A 19,471-nucleotide genomic window follows, 5' to 3' on the forward strand; every position below is an offset into this window, starting at 1 on the left:
GGCAAATGATGAAGCAACTAAAATTAAGTATTCTCCAGCCACATGAAAGAAGAAAGAAGTCTCTATGTGCTGATCTGGAAAGATGTCCAGTGAGTGCAACAAAACAAAACAACAAACAAACAAAACCAAGCAATACCCAGAACATCATCAGACTAGCTCTGACTACCGGTGGCATCTCCTCTCCTGCCTTATTCCAGTTCCAGCCCAAGGTCAGGGATAACTCACTAACTGAATGACCTTCAGTAAGTTACTCAATCTCTTTGTGCCTCAGTTTCCTCCCCAGAGAATGGAGACCGTAACAGTGTCCCTGTCATAACATCCAACGGAACAAAGCCCAGAAAGCACTTAGAAGAAGTCATACCTGGTAACCACTATCTAAACATTGGGCTTTTAAAAATGTTCATGACGTAAAAGAGCAAGAAGTGGAACGGTGTTGATAGCATGCTTTTGTTCTTCAAGGAAAAAGGGAAATAACACGTTCCAGTATCCGTCTGCATGTGCATCAACTATCTCTGCCTAAACACAAGGAAATGGTGACTTTGCAACACAGACAGGCTGGGGGCAGCAGTGGGAGAGAGAAAAGCCCTTCCAAATGTTGAACCATTTTATATAGACATAAAAAACACAAAATTTCAGGAAAGCTGTACAAGAAATGGTTACAGTGGTTACATCTGGGAGTGAGGAGTTAGAAGACTTCTACTTTCATTCCTTTTTTCATGCCACTTAATTTTTTTTTACGCTTATATGCCTACGTGAGCTTTATAGCAAAAACAGAAAAAGCTTATCTGAGCTAAAAAAGACAAGGAAAAGAAAAAGGCTTCCTTCCCAGCTCCCGTGCGAGACTCGAGCAGCCACCAGCTGCTGGGCCAGAAGAGGGGTGGGCAGCACTTGAATCGGATAAGCAGCCGTGGTTCTGGGCTGCAGTCCGGCGCTGGGTATTTCTCCAATCCATCTCCCATTCGTAATGGAATCAATATCCACTTAAAAACCTCTGCTAGTTTCCCACTGCCTACAGGAAAAAGGTCCAAACTCCGTAACACCGCATGCAAAGTCCTTTGCAGTCCGTCCCCTCACCCTCTGCAGCTTCATCCTGTACGTCGGGGTCATACCAAGCAGTGTGCCGCTGGGGGAACGTGTGGGGGATGGGGAGGAGACAGGCAGACCTGGTGGGAAATCTCAGTTCGCCACTCGTTAGCCTTGACCTTGGCCAAGCAATGCAATCTCTCCCAACACCACCTGAAGAGCAAGGATGATACCACTGAGTCTTTGCAGGACGCTGGAGGAATCAGTAAGATGATGTACGTTAGAGCAGTGAGCATACTGTGCTGCACATAATATGGCATATAGTTATCCAATGATGCTGTTTGATGGTTCCAGCAACTTTTATGTCACCTCTTTTGGTTTAGGTAGAAGCTCTTCCTTCCAGCCCTTAATCTCCTTCCTCCTTTTCTGCCTGGCACACATCTCCTGAAGGCTTTTCTCACTCCCTCTTTGCATTCCCAGAGTCTTAATTCACTCGCCCCTGGTGGCACACACCACTTTGTATTATAATTATGCTACAGGAGGGCTTGGGTGGTGTCTTCATCATCACTTAGTGCAGATCTGGACAGAGTAGGTGCTCAGTAAATGGTTCTGAACCAATACACTTGCTCGCCTACCCTCAGTGAACCTCTGGGCATGAACTTTATCATGTTCGTGTAGAGAAGGGGCTTAACTGAGAAAAAGAAAATATGTTTCCAATTCAAGGAAGGAGATGAGCGCTGCAGTGGACTCCCAGCTCCCAGTGGCTGGTCTTTTGTCTAAAAGAAAGTCACACAGACCTTTGCCATGGGTTTCATAATGCTATGCCATTTCTCACTTAGGAGACTTCCCTTTAATGTGAACCTGTTTGCATACAATGTAACCCCTGGGCACAATAATGCTGCCTTCTCTTTCAAATGAAATGTTTACGATGAAATGGAGAGGCAACAGGAACCCTTTTGCTTTCCAATTACCGATGCACGAAGACACCAGCACCTGAGAAATATCAACCTTGTTCTCTTCCTGTCTTCGACCCGGGAAAATGTCAGAACAGATGTTTCCAAATTGTGTATAAAAATAAACAAACCAACGATAAAGGGCTCCCTGGCTGGCCCCCACATGCCTGGCGTCAGCCTGAAGTGCGGTTTGATGACCGTGGGGGAAAACCCTTGAAAGAGATCCACGCGGGAGCAGTGCTTCGCTTCGCTTCGCTGTGTCTGCAATGGCCCAGCGGCTGGGGAGGGAGGGGTCCCAGGGCCCTGAGCCTGGGGGTTGGGGAGGGAGGCAGGCATGGCTGGATCTAGGTCCCCGTTGTCAAACGGTGGAAGAATGGGGGTGGGGGGGAGGAAGGAGGAAAGGGAAAGCACTGGACGAGAAGGAAGCTGCATTTACTTAGCTCCCTATGTGCCTAGTGCTGTGCTCCAGCTTTTGCATCTATGATCTCATTTCATCCCGACATCCATGCTGCGAGTCGGGTGTTCCCATTCTGCAGATGAGGAAACTGAGTCCAGAGCGGGACACACACACAGACACGCAGGCCGCGGCAGTCTGAATTCCAGCCAGCTCTGTGGGGGCCCCAAACCCCAGCCCGTTCAACACTACCCCCAGCAGAAGGCAGGCCAGGGCTTGACCCTCTGCAAGAAGGGAGTACTCTTCTCCTGCTCACTCGCTCCTCTGCCCAGGCAGTGCGAGGAAAGCTTCCTAGCTTCCTCAGGCCACGGGAAAGCTGTTCCTAGAGAAGCCACATCCAAAGGCAGGAGGAAGGAGGCGGTGGGAGAGCTGGACGGACCACACATACCCACACACACACACGCGTGCGTGTCTCACACACACACGCGCGCGCGCGTGCGTGTCTCTGGACAGCTCTTTCCCTCTCAGGCTGCCCTAGATATCCATGTGAATCAGATTTCAACTTCATAATAATGGAGAGGCACTCTGTCATTCACCCCGTCGCCCACGCAGAATTCTGGGGGTGGCCCTGGCCCAGCAGCACACATAAAGAGGCCACGTGTGGGTGTGCCAGGGAAGTCCTTATATGCCCTGGGTTCTCAGAGTCAGCAGAATTAGATCTCAGGGCCCTCTTTCCTTTAAAAATATATATCCATCCACTTTAGTGCAGCAGAAGCTCTGATCCCAAGCACATCTGTGCAGCAACACAGTGTTCTGGGCAAGCACACACTGCCCCCACTCCTCTTTAAAGACAGGATGACTCACCCACATAAGCAGGGCAGGCACTCCATGTTTGCTTGGGGCGGGTGGGGGGGGGGCGGCTTTCTCTGGTGGGGAAAAACCAAAGTTTATGTATAATTGATGCAAGATGTCATTTTTTGGATCAGATAAAAGATTTTCTGGTCTTCATCCTGCTAAAGAGACTTTCTATAAATTTCTTTTTATAGAATAAGTGCTCAGTAATCAGAAAGGAATCCAATTCCAGATAAGCCCATGCTTTAAAACAGAATCTTGGGCACACTCCTCTCCCCCCAACATGGGATGGATCCCACCTTCGGAACACTCTGAACACTGCATCTTTCTGGAGATTTCCCTGACCCTTGGTTGCCTGACTTTCTCCTATCTGTAAAATGGAGCCATGCTAGCTACCATTCATGAAGAGATTTCAAGGAAATCTGAGGCTCTTAAAGAAGCCCTCGAATATCCCAGGCTTGGAATTCTCATGACCATAGCCTGTTTCACCTTCCAAGCACGATGGCATTAACGAGATCTGCCTAATTACATTGCAGAGCAAGGGCTTGCCTTTACGTCGCCTGCACGTGACAGAAACTGGGGTGGTCATTTGTCAAAAAAACATTCCCATGCCCGAGAGATAGATACATAAACTTTCAGTCTTATCTGATTATCAGTGAAGGCTTTGTGTGCAGTGTGTGTTTTAAAGGTCTAAATACTGGGTGCACGACAAAAGAACGGTTCCTCTTTGCAGTATCTGTCATGGGTTTCCAGGCAAGATATTATTTCTGATAAACAGATATGGACAATAGATAATGTCTATATTAATAGCACTAAAGCGCGGTCCTCTCCTGCAGCTCACCCGAGACAAGGACAGCGGCATATAAAGAGGCAGACACCAGACAAGAGACTTTTTTCTTGCGACAGTTTGAGCTCCCCTGCTGCAATTAACTTTTTCTCCCCCTCCTTCTCCTCCTTCATCTCATGCAATGCGGTTCAGAAAAAGGGGGCCTGTATTTTCCTCCTGCTGATGGAAGTTGATTAGCAGTCAGGTGGAGTGATGCTCAGGGGACAACACAGCGGATTAATTAAATCACTTCTACTGGCTAAGTGGTGACACTTTGATTTATAGCAGAACTCACTCAACCAGACAGCAGCTTTTCTTGCATGCCAAAGGAAGAAGGGCCAAAGTGGCCACTGGTTGGAGGCCGAAGGCTTTGCAAACTTTAAAGACAAGCATCCTAGTCATTAAGGCAGAGGCCCCCGCTGGGCTCCTCTCTTCCGGGCAGGGAGGCCCGCAGGCTCAGGACAGGAACCAGACAGAAGGGAGCCGCTGAGGCTGGCCAGCAAGCTGATGAGGAGCCAGAGGACCCGTTTCAGAACACACAGAACTGTCTTACACCCCCGCAGAAAAGCAGGCTTGAAACGGCAGGATTTTCTCCATGTCTGTTGGGTTTAAGTAATCTCGATGCCCAATGTGGGGCTCGAACTCCCAACTCCGAGATCAAGAGTTGCACGCTCCACTGAATGAGCCAGCCAGGCGCCCCTCCAGGTCTATCTTTACTGAACTGCTTGTTGGTATCGCTCCTTGGCTCACCCTCAAGCAATAGCCCCGTGATGGTCCTTATTGTATGGACTCAGGGGTGTCTGTGGCTCCTCTCCATTGCTGCACGGGGTCTTCTCAGTGAGGAGCCCTCAGACCAAAATGCACACAACAGCTGTGCTTCTGGTGCCATGTTTTCTATTATGAGGTGGCTCCAGCTGTGGCTAATCCTATTTCACTCTTTTCTTTGGCTGCTAAGAAGCTCAGAGCCGAACATGCAGCCCAAACTGCATGCCCTCACACACGTTCTGTGTAGGAACCCTTTATGGATCCATGCTTACGTCTCTCCCAACTCCCCTTTATCTGGAAAACTCCCGTTTCTCTTATCATGAAATGTTTTGGGGGGAAGCTGTCTCCAATTCCCTTAGGAACGAGGCTGAATAGGATAGTAGTCAAAACCTGAGGTTTTAGAACATACCGAGCAAGCCCTGGTTCTCGGATAACCTCTTCAGAGTAGGGTGCTTGTTAAGATACAAATTCCTGAATCCCACTCCAGGCCTTCTGACCCAAAACACCTCAAGACAGGACCCGGGAATCTTCAGTTTTAACAGATTCCCTGAGCAATCCTGGAACTCACCAACATTTGAAAGCAATTGTTTTTTAGAGTCAGACAGCCCTAAAACCCAGTCTCACTAATCCCACTAATTAACAGTACGTTAGGCCACGTGAGGTTCCTCATCTCGCCAGGCTTCCTTTTCTCAACCATCAGATGGCACTGGTGAGAACTAAACTAGATGTCTGCAGGTAGGTCAACACCTAACAGGGTTGACGGGCAACCTGTAAGATTCAATGCACAGCAGACAACCCAGAGGTCGGTGGTGTACACACAATGGAATACTATTCAGCCTTACAAAGGAAGGATGTTCTGACACAGGTTCCAGCGTGGATGAATCTTGAGGACATTATGCCAAGTGAACGAAATCACACACTGAAGGACAAATACTGTATGATTCCAACTGTATGAGGTACCCGGAGTCATCAAGTCCACAGAAGCAGAAAGTGGAAGGGTGAGTGCCCGGGGGCCGGGGGAGGGCGCAACGGGTAGTCAGTGTTTCACGGGGTCAGGTGTCAGTTTGGGAAGATGAAAAGTTCTGGAGATGGAGAGTAGTGATGGCTGCATATTGTCGTGAATGGGCTGAATGCCATTGTATGCCTAAAAATGGCTAAAATGGTAAATTTTATGTTAAGTACGCTTTACCACAATAAAAAATAAAAATTAAAATAAAAACACACCACCACCACTACACTGAATTAATTTTGGACGCCTCTGCCCCTCTGCCCCTTTGCCCCCTCAAGTCCCCTCCAGTCAGTTTAGAGCAGAGCATGTGGCTGAGGTGCGGGGGGGCGGGGGGGGGCTGAGAAAGGAGACAGAAATGACAGGAACTGGCCCTCTCCGGGCTCCTTCCTAACTCAGGAGTCCGAAAACTCCCCACGGTGCCACAGAACGCTTATCCCAGCCGTGGAGAAAGCTGACGTAACATCAAATATTAAAAGGGTAGAGGAACCAGCATAGTTTTCCATATAAATGACTCTACGAACATATATGAAGACTGCCTTTAAAATTCAAATATAATTATTTTTTAAAAGGCATCCTGTGCGCGCGGTCTCGCTCCCGACACTGACACTGCCGGGCTGTTGTCATGCTCCAGTGAGGTGCCTGTTGGCAGCCAGCCCAAAGCACTTTGTAACACGCCCTCCGATCCTACGTGAAAACTGATCAAAGAACTGGCACCGGCAAAGACAGGACTGAAATCAGCTCTCAAAGGGGTGGGGCTGGGCTATTGTCCCTCTTTGTGGGAACAGCTGCTTAACGGGGAATTGGAGCGGTGTGATTATAATATGCATACGGACTGCTCTGTTAACAGAAGCCGGCTTAAAGTACTCCAGGGGCCTCCACCTTGCATTTTGGCAAAGGGCTCTGCGAGGATGCTGTGTCAAACCTTTTTGAAAATGTCTCCTTGACACGCAGGGTGAGTAAGGGCGCCTGTGAATCTCATTACGGCCCCACACCTCCCTCTGCTGTTCTGCTCCCTTTTCTTGGCTGCCGAGAAGTAGCTGCACGAGGGTCATGCCCCCCCCAACCCCCGGTGTCATCAGGACAGAGGGGACGCACGGAAGGCGTGCTGCTGGTTACCCAAGTGGACCTGGGAGCCGGCCCTTGAGCCCTCTGGGGAAGGATCATCTGATTGTCTGCAGGTGTGCCGACTCCCCAGGGGGGCCGGTGGAGTGTTTCACCTGAATCCTTATGAATGACACTACACCTCTGAGCAATTAGCCTTCACGGTGCCTGGCGTGGGACGACGGCACTGGCGGCTCCTGAGTGGAAAAGGAAACAGGCTGTCCCAGCACTGGGTACTGGGAGGAGCCCGGGGGACACACCTGACCTCTGGCTCCCTAGTCCAGGGGAAGGGAGTGAACCGCCAAGGCACTGGAGGCGGCGGTGCTTATCCGACATAATCCTTCACCAGTGGAGGAAACTGCTCATCAGGAAGGTTAAAGCAATTTTACCAAGGTCTCAGAGCTGGAAGGCGCCGAGGCTGGGAAACCACCTCCCCCCCCCCCCCCCCCGCCCCCCGCCACTGCCGCTCTGCCTCACTCCCTGGCCTTTTGTTTTGTGGGTTGGTTTTGTTTTTAACTGCACCCACCCAAAGGAAACAGATATGTTCCTTTTGCTAGGGGGGAAAGTTGGCTGCTCCCAAAGCCCGGCCCTGCCCCAGTTCAGGACGATTTCACCACCTCCTCTGCCTGTTGGCAGCTAAAAGGCCCCCTGGCCTCCATCTCTGCAGTGACTCTGAGTAGACACGCAGGGAGAGGGGGAGGAGGGAACAGTTTTAAAAATGAATATATGCATGTGTCTCTCCTGCTAATCACCGGAATGCATTTTCAGGAGAGGTGAGCAGAGGGATTAGCTGCAGGACTCCCATTAATGCTAACTTTATTTCAGTAATGAGGTGCCAAGGCATGGAACAATCACGGTGGCTAATACGGTGTAATCACAGTGATGAGATGCGCATGCTGGGAAGGGAGGGAGAGGGGGTGATAGTTGGGACGCCTGATGCCGCCGCAGGAGCAAAAGGGAGGAGGCAGGTGAGCCGGGCCAGGGGCTGAACAGGCCAAATGCAAACCTGGATAAGGAGGGGATAATAAGGGCAACCCCTCATGGACACGGACATTGGCCAGGCCCGGTGAGGAGCGCCATTCACCTTATCGAATCCTCATGACAAACCAGAGAGCTAGGTATTATCCCCATTGTACAGATCAGCAAACTGAGTTTTAGAAAAGTCACTCTGCCCAAAGTCATACAACGTGGGGAGGACCCTGAAGTCCGATTTCTCTGGATCATGACACTTTACAGTACTCCACCTTGCTCGGCTGGGGAGCAAGGGTGGGGAGGTAACATGCAAACGCCAGGAGCTACTAGGGCAGCATGGTGCAGAGGGGAGAGAACGGGCTGGGCAAGTGGGCCCAGCCCCCAGCCCTGGGGCGCACCTGTGTTCCTGGGGCTCAGCACACTATGTCCCAGCTGTCCCTTCAGATGTCTTAGTGATGTGGGAGAGGGGAATGAAGGGGGGACCCCATCTTCATCGATCCAGCTCTAGGTACTACCTGCAGCCACAAAGGAAATCCCCAACGCACCCGCAAATGGACGTTAGAATGTTCTCTGGATCTCCAGACCACCCGAATCCTTCAGTCTGCAAATGCTTGCAGGCCAGGGGCAGTTCCCTCTTAACAGAGCCTTGTGTCTCCCCAAGTGTGCTCCGCCAGCTCACCTGGGCACCCGCAGGTCCGCGGGTCCCGCCTTTGCCTCCCACCTGCCTGGTAAGCACTTCGGGGAGGGGCCCTGGGGCTGCCCTTTCCCAAGACCCCTAGCCTAGCTTTCCTGAAGGCTTCTCTGTGCTTTAAGGACTTTTCAGGCATCCAGGGTGCAGAATTTCGATGTCTAGGACCAGTAAAACACACTCTGTAGGCCCAGTTCTGCCCCAAATCCATGACCCCATTGCCCCACTGATTGTTTAGAAGTACGAATTTCATAGCATTCGACACATTTATTAAGCACCTACTCTGCACCAAGCTCTATTCTGTGCCCTGGAAGGACAGCAGGGGACAAATCTCAGTGTCTGCTTTCTTCACAAAGCTTGACTTCCCGTGAAGAAGACAAACAGACCGGAAGTCCTATCAGAGAGTCCTGTGACGAAAAATAAAACAGAAGGAGGAGGGCAGTGGTTCTCAGCCAGGGCGATGTTGCCCCTCAGGGGACACTGGCAATGTCTGGAGACATTTTTCCTTGTTGCAATCGGGTGGGTGGGGAGAGCCGGAGGATGCCACTCCGCATCCTATAAGGCTCAGCAGAGCCCCCCACCATAAAGAGTCGTCCTGCCCCAAATGTCACTAGTGCCGAGGCTGAGGACCCCTGGGCCAGAGAAGACAGAGGTGGGCTCTTCAAGCTGGGGTCAGGGCAAGCCTCTGGAGAGGGACATCTGAGCGGAGACTGGGGAGTGAAGGCCAGGTGCAGAGGTGGGAGAGGCGTACGCATGTGGGGCACACCGCCAGGGAGGAGGAGGATTTCCACAGAAGTGCCATGGAGCCAGGGCTTCCCAGCGGGACTGGGAGGTCTCTCACTGACACTTCCCATGGCTCCCTCTGGCAACTGGGTGGAGAACGGTCTGTGGGGGGCAACGGGGAGCAGGGGGCCACTGGGAGGTTAGACATGCAGTGTGTCTAGATGAGATGTGGGGGTTGAACGAGAGCAGGAGAGGATGCATGGCAAGAAGCGGTCAGTTCACAACACGGGGTCAAGGCAGGGTTTGCTAGTGGATGAGACGAGGGTGTGAGACACGGGGAAGAGTTAGGGGTGATGCCTGGGGCCCACTTTCTATTGGGTCTCTGCTCCAAGGGTCTCCCTGAAAAATAGAGGACTCCTAGCCCTCCCCTTAACCCAATGCTTCTCAATGAGGAGTGACTGTCCCCTTGGGGGACATTAGGCCACATCTGGAGACAGTTTTTGGTCATCACCACTGGGAATAAAGGCTGCTACTGGCATCTGGTGGGTAGACGTCAGCATCCTACAAGGCACCGGACAGCCCCCTGCCCCACAACACATGCTCACAGACTCATCTGGGCCCAAAAGTCAACAGTGCTGAGGCTGAGGACCCCTGCCCTAACCCTAACTCCCTCCCACACCCCCTGCCACCTCCTCTCACCCAGGCCGGCCGACCAGTTTAGCAGGGACTTCATCAGAGCCTGGAGATTCCAAATCAATGCACGTCGGTGGCTAAGGTCCATATTAACTATATCTCACTTACTTCTGATGGTGACACAGATCAGATGCCGCTGCTGTGGCCGCTGCCACCACACGAAACAGGGATGTTGGAAGCATATTCATTACCCAGCTGTTGAGAGCGGCAGAGCATGCACACATCTCTCCTGGACTGGGGTACCTGAGAGCCAGCCCTGCTTTATGACTGAGTGACTGCCAGCCACCTCCCATCTGTAACCTTGACATGCCAGGGCAGGACCTCTGGGGCACAAGCCAAAAATCCAAAAGGCAACGTTGGCAGCAACACATGGATGCGTTAATGTGTTTCATGTCCCCGTCGCCACCGAGCTCTCTTGGAAAACACACACACACACACACACACACACACACACACACACACACACACACACACACACACACACACCCCTCCATTTACGGGGTTTAATATCCCAGCTGCTAGGAACCAGATTAGGCAGAAGGAAGAAAATGTGACGTCGATGCAAAGATCCATTTATATTCAGTTATGTTTGCTTAAAAACCGGTTTTTGATCTGCAGGTTATTCTTGCTGCCTTGGACCTCGAGCAACAAAATATCACACTTCCAGGTGGTATCTTTAAGGAAAGCTAATTAGGATTCTTGGCACTTGTAGCACGAAACATTTTACAATTTTCTTCAAAGCAATTTGCCAACATTAGCTAATTAAAACACCCAGCCTTCCGTTGAGGGACAATGGGAAGACAGTAGAATCTTCATTTCTCAGCATCTGCTGTAGGTTTAAAACTCCAAATTCCTGTTGTTTCCACTCAGTCGACGTCCTTCTCTCTGAAGGTGGCCTTTCATGATTTTAACATTTCTGGGAGCACTGAGGAAAACAGTCCAGCTTTTCTAGAACCTTGTCTCTAAAATAAGGGACAACACTAAGAAAGGAGTCGGAGCAATTAAGGTGGTCCACTAAGCCAGAGGTCGGCACCTCTGGCCTACAGGCTGAATCAGGCCCTCGACCTGTCTCTGTAAATAAAGTTTTATTGTAACATAGCCACGCTCATCGGTGTACATACTACCTGCTGCAACAGCAGAGTTTAAGCAGTTACGACAGAGACCATACAACCTTCAAAGCTGAAAATATTTACTATCTGGTTGTTTACAGAAGTTTGCTGACCACTGTACTTCATCATCTCTTCACATCTGCCAAACCATAATCTTCCAACCATGGTGGGGCATCCATCCATCTCCAGGTGTCTATGCCATCGACGAGATTTCCATGACTCAGCACTCTAGGCCAAAACACAAGAACCAGGGTTGGGCGCCTGGGTGGCTCAGTCGTTAAGCGTCTGCCTTTGGCTCAGGTCATGATCCCAGGGTCCTGGGATCAAGCCCCACATCGGGCTCCCCGCTCAGCGGGAAGCCTGCTTATCCCTCTCCCACTCCCCCTGCTTGTGTTCCTGCTCTCGCTGTGTCTCTCTCTGTCAAATAAATAAAATCTTAAAAAAAAAAAACAAAACCCACAAGAACCAGCAAACACACATGGGGAAGAAAACCTTCTCCATACTTCCACAGCAGACTCAAGGGCAGTGTTCAGCCGTGACATGTGCATGTTGTCGGCAAAAGGTGGGTGAGAGCCCGAGAAAAAGTGCAGACTACCTTCATTTTAAGTCACATCAGGCCTAACGCCACTGCATCATGGTCTGAGGGATCACGTGGAAGAGGAGATGTAGAGGCTGAGTCTGAATCCCACTTCCCCATTCCTGGTTCTTAGCTTGGCAGCTGCCTCTCCCATAGCCTCATTATACTTATTAGCATTAAACCCCGAATGAAGGCTTTTTATTTTTTTAAAAAGGGAATCTGAATTTACTCCCCATTGTAGAAGTGAGAATTTGGAAATGTCAAAACCCAGTAGACTCTTTCTCCCTTTTTATTTCATTTTTGTAAGAACAGCAGGATGAGTCCTCCCTCTGCAATTTGTCCTAAACCTTTCTCCTTCCCCAGTCCTGACCACCCAGTTTGAAAATGCCATGCTGAGAATCCATTCCCCTCTATCAGGCATCGCCCACTGGGGGAGGCCTCTTCCAAATGCAAGGAGCGCGGTAATCACCGCCAGAATCAACTTCGTCTGGGTCCTGAGGTGTCTGGGGGCAGGACCACTGTGACTTGTTGCTTTGGGGATGGCAGAGACGTTTCTAGATGCCCTCTTATATTTTTCTCCCTGCCTTGGTGGCACATTTGCCTCTATCCAACACACCATTTATGTGGAGTAGCCTGAAGGGTCCTTATTCATCCAGGACAAAGTTGTTTCAAGAGGGTGTCGGAAAAATTCTGAAGCTTGCCACACTCGCAGCATCACCCCTGTTAGGAGACCACTCTGCAAATCGATCCCCTACAGAATGAGTTGGTGAAGGCGGGGTTGGGGACAACCTGTAGTGAGCAGAAGTGCCCCATCATTTCAAAGTACGGTAGAGGATGAGGCACATGGCCCACAAACCCACAGATCATCCTTTGCAGGATCAGGATCTTGCCGGGTAGAACAGAATGGACTCTGGTGGACACATAACGTAGAAAGGGCACCTAAATGAGGAAACCATGGATTCCTGCAATGAACCGAGCTTTCAGTTCAGTCCAAACCCCTCATTTCACATTTTGAAATACTCAGCTACACTGCCCACTAGAAGCTTCCAAAGGCAAGAGGACTTAGTAGAATGCCCTTTCACGAGCCTGAAAACCACAGAATCATAGCAGCTCAGGGTTGGATGGAAATTAGTATTTGTTGAACATGGTGTTTGCAAGAAACTTTATATACATGATCAATATAATCCGTACCCCCCCCAAAAAAAGTGAGGAGGGTATTATCATGTCTCTTTTGCAAAGAAGGAAATCAAGCTTCAAAGTGACTAAGTATTAGCACAAAATGATGCTACTAGACAGGGGCAGGACTGGGGTTTGAGCCTGGGTCTACCTGGTGAGCCCAGCTCTCTGTACTGGATTCCTCTTCCTCTGTGAGGATCCCCAGTACAAACAATCCCCTAACCTCCTCAGGCTAAGCCCTGTGTTAAGCTTTATTGTGCACATTTTAAGAACAGCTTTATTGAAACGCTTTATTGGGATATAGTATGTTATCAAATGCAAACCCATTTCAAGTGGTATTCTGAGTGTATTCAGAGTCGTGCAACCATTCCCACAAGCAACTTGAGAGAATTTTCATCACCCCAAAGAAACCCCAAAACCCTTAGCAGTCACTGCTCATCTTCCCCCTTCCCTCCAGCCCCTGGCAACCACTAACCATGCCTTCTGTCTCTACAGATTGGCTTCCTCTGGGCATGTCATATAAATGGAATCATACAATATGTGTCCTTTTTGTGGCTGGCTTCTTTCCCTTAGCATCATGTTCTCGAGCTTCATCCGTGTTGTAGTGTGTGTGGGAGCTTCATTCCTTTTGGGGGCTGAATAGTATTCCAGTGTGGGCTAGACTGTATTCTGTTTATCCATTCATCTACTGACGACTGTTCGGGTTGTTGCCACTTCTTGGCTGTTGTGAATAGTGCTGATATGAATATGTGCGTACCGGTTTCTCTGCACTTTTTTTTACAAATCACATTTTTATTCTCCCCTTACTAAAGGCTGAAAGACAAATGATAAACATGTGTCCTCTCAGTGAACACCATTATATATATTTATTGAAATAACTGCAGCATTTAGGACAGAAGCAGCTTGGTGTGGTGAAAAATGGTCAGGAGTTGGGATGCGGAAACTTTTTTATTCCACTCATTCAATAAACACTTAGTAAAACAGAGTATACGACGTTATACTAGGTACTAATGATTTCACACCCTGGCTGTTGCACAATTCATTTTATTTATTTATCTTTTATTTATTTATTTTGGGGGCGGGCAGAGGGAGAGAGAATCTTAAACAGGCAAGCAGGCTCCATGCTCAGCGTGGAGCCTGATGTGGTGCTCGATCTCATGGCCCTGAGATCATGACCTGAGCCGAAATCAAGAGTCGGACACTTAACCAACTGAGCCACGCAGGCACCCCTTTATCATTCATTTTAAAAAATGAGGTTGTCGCCCATGCTGTTCTAGAAAACAAAGGTCAGTTCTTTATCTTTACAGGGCCTCACTGTGCTACTCGGCAAAGTGGGGGCAACAGACCAGGGAGAGCTGGCAGAAGCAGGTATCACGACACCACTGAGAGGATTCTGGAGCGTCGGAGACTCAACGAACACAAAGATAACATTACCCATATGGTACAAAAATGGTTCCTATTCATCTCCCTCTCCTCACCCGAGGAACAGTATTGCTTCCTATTTGACGTTTTCCACGCACCAGGCAACGCCCATGGAACAAGAACAGAAAAACAGATTCCGTTTAAGTAAGGGATTTAATATTTAAACACTACCTCCCAAGGCGGGAAGACCTTCAAAGCAACAGGAGTAGGTAGGCTATCGAGAAAAGAATTAGCCCGAGGTCCTTGACCACCTGTGGTTGAGCCATCTTCCCGGTTCCGGCATCTCACTTGCCCATTTCTACCAGCAGATGGCGACGTGGTCCTGCAAGGGTGCCTTAGTGCAACCTTTAGCAATGACCTCAGGACAGGGGACACCTGAGGCCGCGCTCCTTGGAGACTTGTGCTCCTTGCCAACGACTCTGCAGAGGTCTGAGTGCAGCCAGACACATTCGTGGGGGAGAAAAACAGCATATGGAGCAATGAAGTGTCTATAAAGGTTACAGGATGGGACAAAATGTGGTCTGTGGTCTAACTGCAGCCATCCAGAGTACAGACATCAGTGGGGGGAGGGGGCATTTAAAACACATGACTTTATGCAGGTGAGAATCAAACTATCATCCCATTATGTTACACCCATTCCAAGGAGTATGATCATGCATTAAAAATCAACTGGTGTTAGATATGACACCAAAAGCACAAGCAACAAAAGTTAAACTTTTATGCTTCAAAGAACACCATCAAGAAAGTGAAATGACAAGCCACAGAACAGGACAAATATTTGCAAGTCATGTATCTGATAAGGGAATTAACGTCAAAACTATATAAAGAACGCTACCAACTCAACAATAAAAAGACAACCCAGTTTAAAGATGGGAGGATGAGCACAGACATCTCTCCAAAGATGACAATCACTGGCCGTCGGGGTGCGCCAGTCAGAACCACAGTGGGGTACCATTTTATAACCACCGGACAGCTACAAACAATAGGATGAACAATACCAAGTGCTGGGGAGGATGTGGAGAAGTCAAATCCCAGCAATAACAATTACTGAATGAAGCTGACACACGCTGCAGCATGGGTAAATTCTGGAAATATGCTGAGCAAAAGCAGCTAGTTACAAAAGACCGCATACGCATGATTCTGTTTATGTGGAACCTCTAGAATGGGTCAATCCATAGACAGAAAGCAGGCAAATTGTTGCCAGAGGTTGGGAGGGATAAAGAATGGGGGGTGACTACTAAGGGGTATGGGGTTTCTCTGGGGTGACAAAAATGTCTAAAATTAATTGTGATGGGTGCATAACTCTGTGAATGTACTAAATCATTGAATTGTACATTTTAAAGGGGTGAATTGTATGGTAAGTAAATTATATCCTGATGAAATTGTTACAAAAAAACAATGAAGTAGTAGATTAACAAAGAAAACCACTCCCATTACACTGGTAAGTGAAAAAAAACAAACCCAAGGCTGCTGGGTTGACAACCCAGGGGCGGGGGACAACATTCTTTGTTACCATGGGAATGACGCCCCCTGGAGTTGTGAAATGAAATGTGGGGTTTCACCCATCCCCCTGGAGCCTGGCTGCCTAACCCCACAGTCAGCCTGGCACGCACACCACTTTCTCTACTTGGTCATCTCCAACTCATACTTCAAAGCCCCATTCAAGTGCCATTCATTTGGCTACAAGATAGTAAAATATAATAGCATCCCAATTTCCTTTTTTGTTAAATATATTAAGTGTGTGTGTATGAAAACAGATACACACCAAAGAATAGCGGTTATCTATAGATGGAAGAATTATGAAAGCTTTTATTCTCTTTTATACTGCCCTAATTTTCTATAATGCAGTGTATTACTTTATAATCAGAAAAAATCACATAAATTTGGGGCGCCTGGGTGACTCAGATAGTTAACCGTCTGACTCTTGTTTTTGGCTCAGCTCATATGATTTCAGGGTTGTGAGATCGAACCCCTGGTTGGGCTCCATTGCAAGATTCTCTCCCCTCTCCCCCAGCCCATCCCCTCCCCCCCCTTCCCCTCCCCGCTCATGCTCTCTCTAAAAAGAAAAAATTACCAAAATTAGAAAGAAATGGACGTATTTATAAACACGGCATTTTACTCTGTAAGGCCGCCCTGCCCGCCTTACCCACAGAGCAGCACTTCCTCTATCCTCACATTTATGATCCCAAATGGCAGATAGTGACCTAACTGCCCGTCTCTCACAATAGACTATATTATCTGAAAGCAGAGACCATTTCTAATTCATCATTCTACCCAACATCCAAAAATGCCTGGTTTTGGTATGCTTCCTACTCAATATATCTATCAGTCAGTATCCTCTGTCTAAAGCCCTACAAAAATCTCGTTTTAGACTTTGCATTGAGGAAATGCTTTGCCTTTATGCCATTAATGCTTTGAATTAACATGAGGGATTTCTCTTTTTGCCCTTGCTGCCAGGAAACTCATCAACTGTGTTGTTCAACTGCATGTCCACTTTCTATTCTATTTACCAGAATTGTATATAAACATGTATTTTCTCAAATCCTTTTAGAAAATAAACAAGTTATACAAGTGTAGATCTGTGAATGAAGAATGAAGTAAGAATAAATAAATGGTGCCTGCGTGGTTCAAGCATCAAAGATTTTCTTTAAAAACCCAAAGTGACACTTCATCCTAAGGGTCAATCAATCCCTAAGGATGCTCAGGTACTACAGTCAGCAAACCAGAGGCTCAGGACCCACTCAATTTTACATGTCAGAAGGCCATCTTGCAGTTCTGTGGTCTCCCCAGCACCCAGCAGGCGCTAAGTAAATATCTGCAGGATGGATGGCTGGGACTGGCAATCGGGTGTCAGCACCATTCAAGGGGTGACAAGTTTGACCCAGGCTTTCTCTCCTGGCACTGGTGACACTGGGGGCCAGCTAAGTCTTTGTGGAGGGGGCTGTGCTGTGCACCAGCCTCCCTGGCCTCTCTACTGCATGTCAGGAGTGCCTCCATATACACACTTGTGAGTATCAGAAAGGTCTCCAGACGGTTGGCAATGTCCCCTAGGGGGCAAAAATCTCCCTCTGGTTCAACACTGTTGGTTTCAGCCAACACTCTGCAGGTTCTGGAGACCACCAACTAGCATGCCACAACACCAGGGCTGGAAGGATCCTTGTGCATGATGCCGTGTGCCCCCTTCTCCCAGAGGGGTATCTAGGCCCAGAAGGGAGGAGACATGCAGAGCCAGAACTCCAGAGTGCAGCCGGGTCTTCCCCTGCCCCAAGCTGCCCTTTGGTTCTGCCTGTTAACGGAGCACTCACTTCCCTCAAGGGCTAGATCGGCAGCTCGGGGCCGCTGAAACAAAGCACCACAGACTGGGCTGGGGCCGGGGAAGGGGGGGCTCAAACAACAGAAATGTATTCTCTCATGGCTCTGGAGGCCAGAAGTCCGGGAGCAAGGTGTGGGTAGGGCTTGGTTTCTCCTACAGTCTCTCTCTCCTTGGCTGGCAGATGGCCACGTTCTTGCACCACTGGTCTCTTTCTCTTTTTATAAGGACACCAGTCCTATTAGATTAGAACTCACCTTAATGGCCGCATTTTCACTTAATCACCTCTTTGAAGGCTTTCTCTCCAAATATGTGATCCTCTGAGGGACTTCTGCGTATGAATTATGGGGGGGACACAATTCAGCCCAATACAAGGGCTCTGATCAGTGGATATTAAGACCCAGCCCTCTCACTAGTGCTGGAAGGGTACATTCTCCTTCCAATAGTCTTCAAACACCCTTCCTTGCAAGGACCAGCAGAGAAAAGGTTAAACGTTTTTTGCTTAAATCAAGGATGATCCAATCCTGAGGCCAAAGTGCACATTTCAGAGCAAATGCAAAGCAGTCCTCCCCCAGCACCTGCCCCCTACTTTAGTGCTCAGACCCAGTGCAGCATTTACTATTTCACAGGGGCTGAAAGTCTACGTCAAGTCAAGAGCAAGAAAGATCTGGGTTCAATCACTATCCTGGTTTAAACAATCAGGACAGCATGCCGCTATGCACAGTATTTAATCTTTGGGTTCATTTCCTTAAAATGGGAGTAAACAGGCCTGCTACCTACTGCACAGGAGCGGTTGTTAGGATTAAGTAAGAGGCCTTTAGCACCAGAAATGACTAGAAGAGGGTTGCTGTTATCACAATGTGCCAAGGTCACGTGCTGCCCACTGGGCCTGCATGCACCTTCCAGAGATCTGAAGTTGGCATGTGGCTCCAGCATCTCACGTGTAGCTTCGAGCAAAACTTAACTGTGCCTCAGAGACTTCCTCTACAAAATGGAGACAAGAAAGAATACCTGCCTCAGAAGATGGGGGTGGGGGGCAGAACAGCACACTCTGAGCACTTCCCAAGTGCTGGCTGCGGCTGCGAAAGAATGATTAAGGGACCCATCTCCTTCTCCCCTCCACGAACAGGGTAGCATGGGCACCAGTGGCAGACCAGAGGCTGCTTGCCCGGGGCCCTGTGCATAAAATGGACAGGACCCCGGAAGGAGCCCCAGTGTGTCCTCGGCGGCAGATGGTTCTCCGTCGACAGAAAGAGCTTCATTGTTTTAGGAGAGGGAGTCCATGCGGGCACGGGCCCTACAGTCGCTTGACGAGGAGTGTGCGGAGACAGAAAACCTATGGAGTTGGTGCCACCAAGTGGCACAGAGAGCAATTGTTGGTGTCTGTGCCACCACCACCTCATTCTCCTCTCCCCTCCGCCCCTCTTCCTTCCACCTCTCCATCCTCTCTCCCCCTCTGCCCTTGAAATGGCGCCCACGAGCATTGAGCATCCGTTTAACTAGGCAGCTGTCCTTGGGGGTCTGTGAAAGCTGCGGACAAGAGACAGGGCTTTGAGATCACTTCTGACTCAACTCCACAGTTCCTCCCTGCGCTAAATCAGGTCAATGAGCTTATTTGTGTCAAATAAATGAGCCCAGTCGACTGCTAAGCTGCTGCAAGACTATTTATCTCGGGCCTCCACGTTGGCACTGAGCAGGCCGCAGGCAAAGCACAGGATGGGTGTGCATGTCAGGGACTGAGCTTCTACAGGAATGCCACGAAATGCTGCCCAGGTGAAAGACCTCCCAGGAGTTCAGCACGTGAGGGGGATTCCAGGCTTCTGAGCCTCTGAAGAGAGAACACAGCAGATCCCAGCTCCAAACAGTGCCCGCCAGCGG

The 19,471-nt window shown here is 49.2% G+C and overlaps 1 protein-coding gene across 6 annotated transcripts in view; it reads right to left on the reverse strand.

Annotated features, from left to right (window-relative positions):
- Positions 1-10,559: 10,559 nt before the first annotated feature.
- Positions 10,560-19,471, reverse strand: part of SPRING1 (SREBF pathway regulator in golgi 1) — a 31,852-nt gene continuing 22,940 nt past the window's right edge. For all 6 annotated transcript variants that reach the window (XM_027575746.1, XM_027575743.1, XM_027575741.1 and 3 more), the window contains one exon: positions 10,560-11,336. In XM_027575746.1, coding sequence (XP_027431547.1) covers positions 11,142-11,336 — 195 coding nt within the window. In that variant the 3' untranslated portion in view covers positions 10,560-11,141. The remainder of the gene's footprint in view (positions 11,337-19,471) is intronic.

The sequence above is a fragment of the Zalophus californianus genome, chromosome 14 (assembly GCF_009762305.2).
Source record: "Zalophus californianus isolate mZalCal1 chromosome 14, mZalCal1.pri.v2, whole genome shotgun sequence".
NCBI lineage: Eukaryota > Metazoa > Chordata > Mammalia > Carnivora > Otariidae > Zalophus > Zalophus californianus.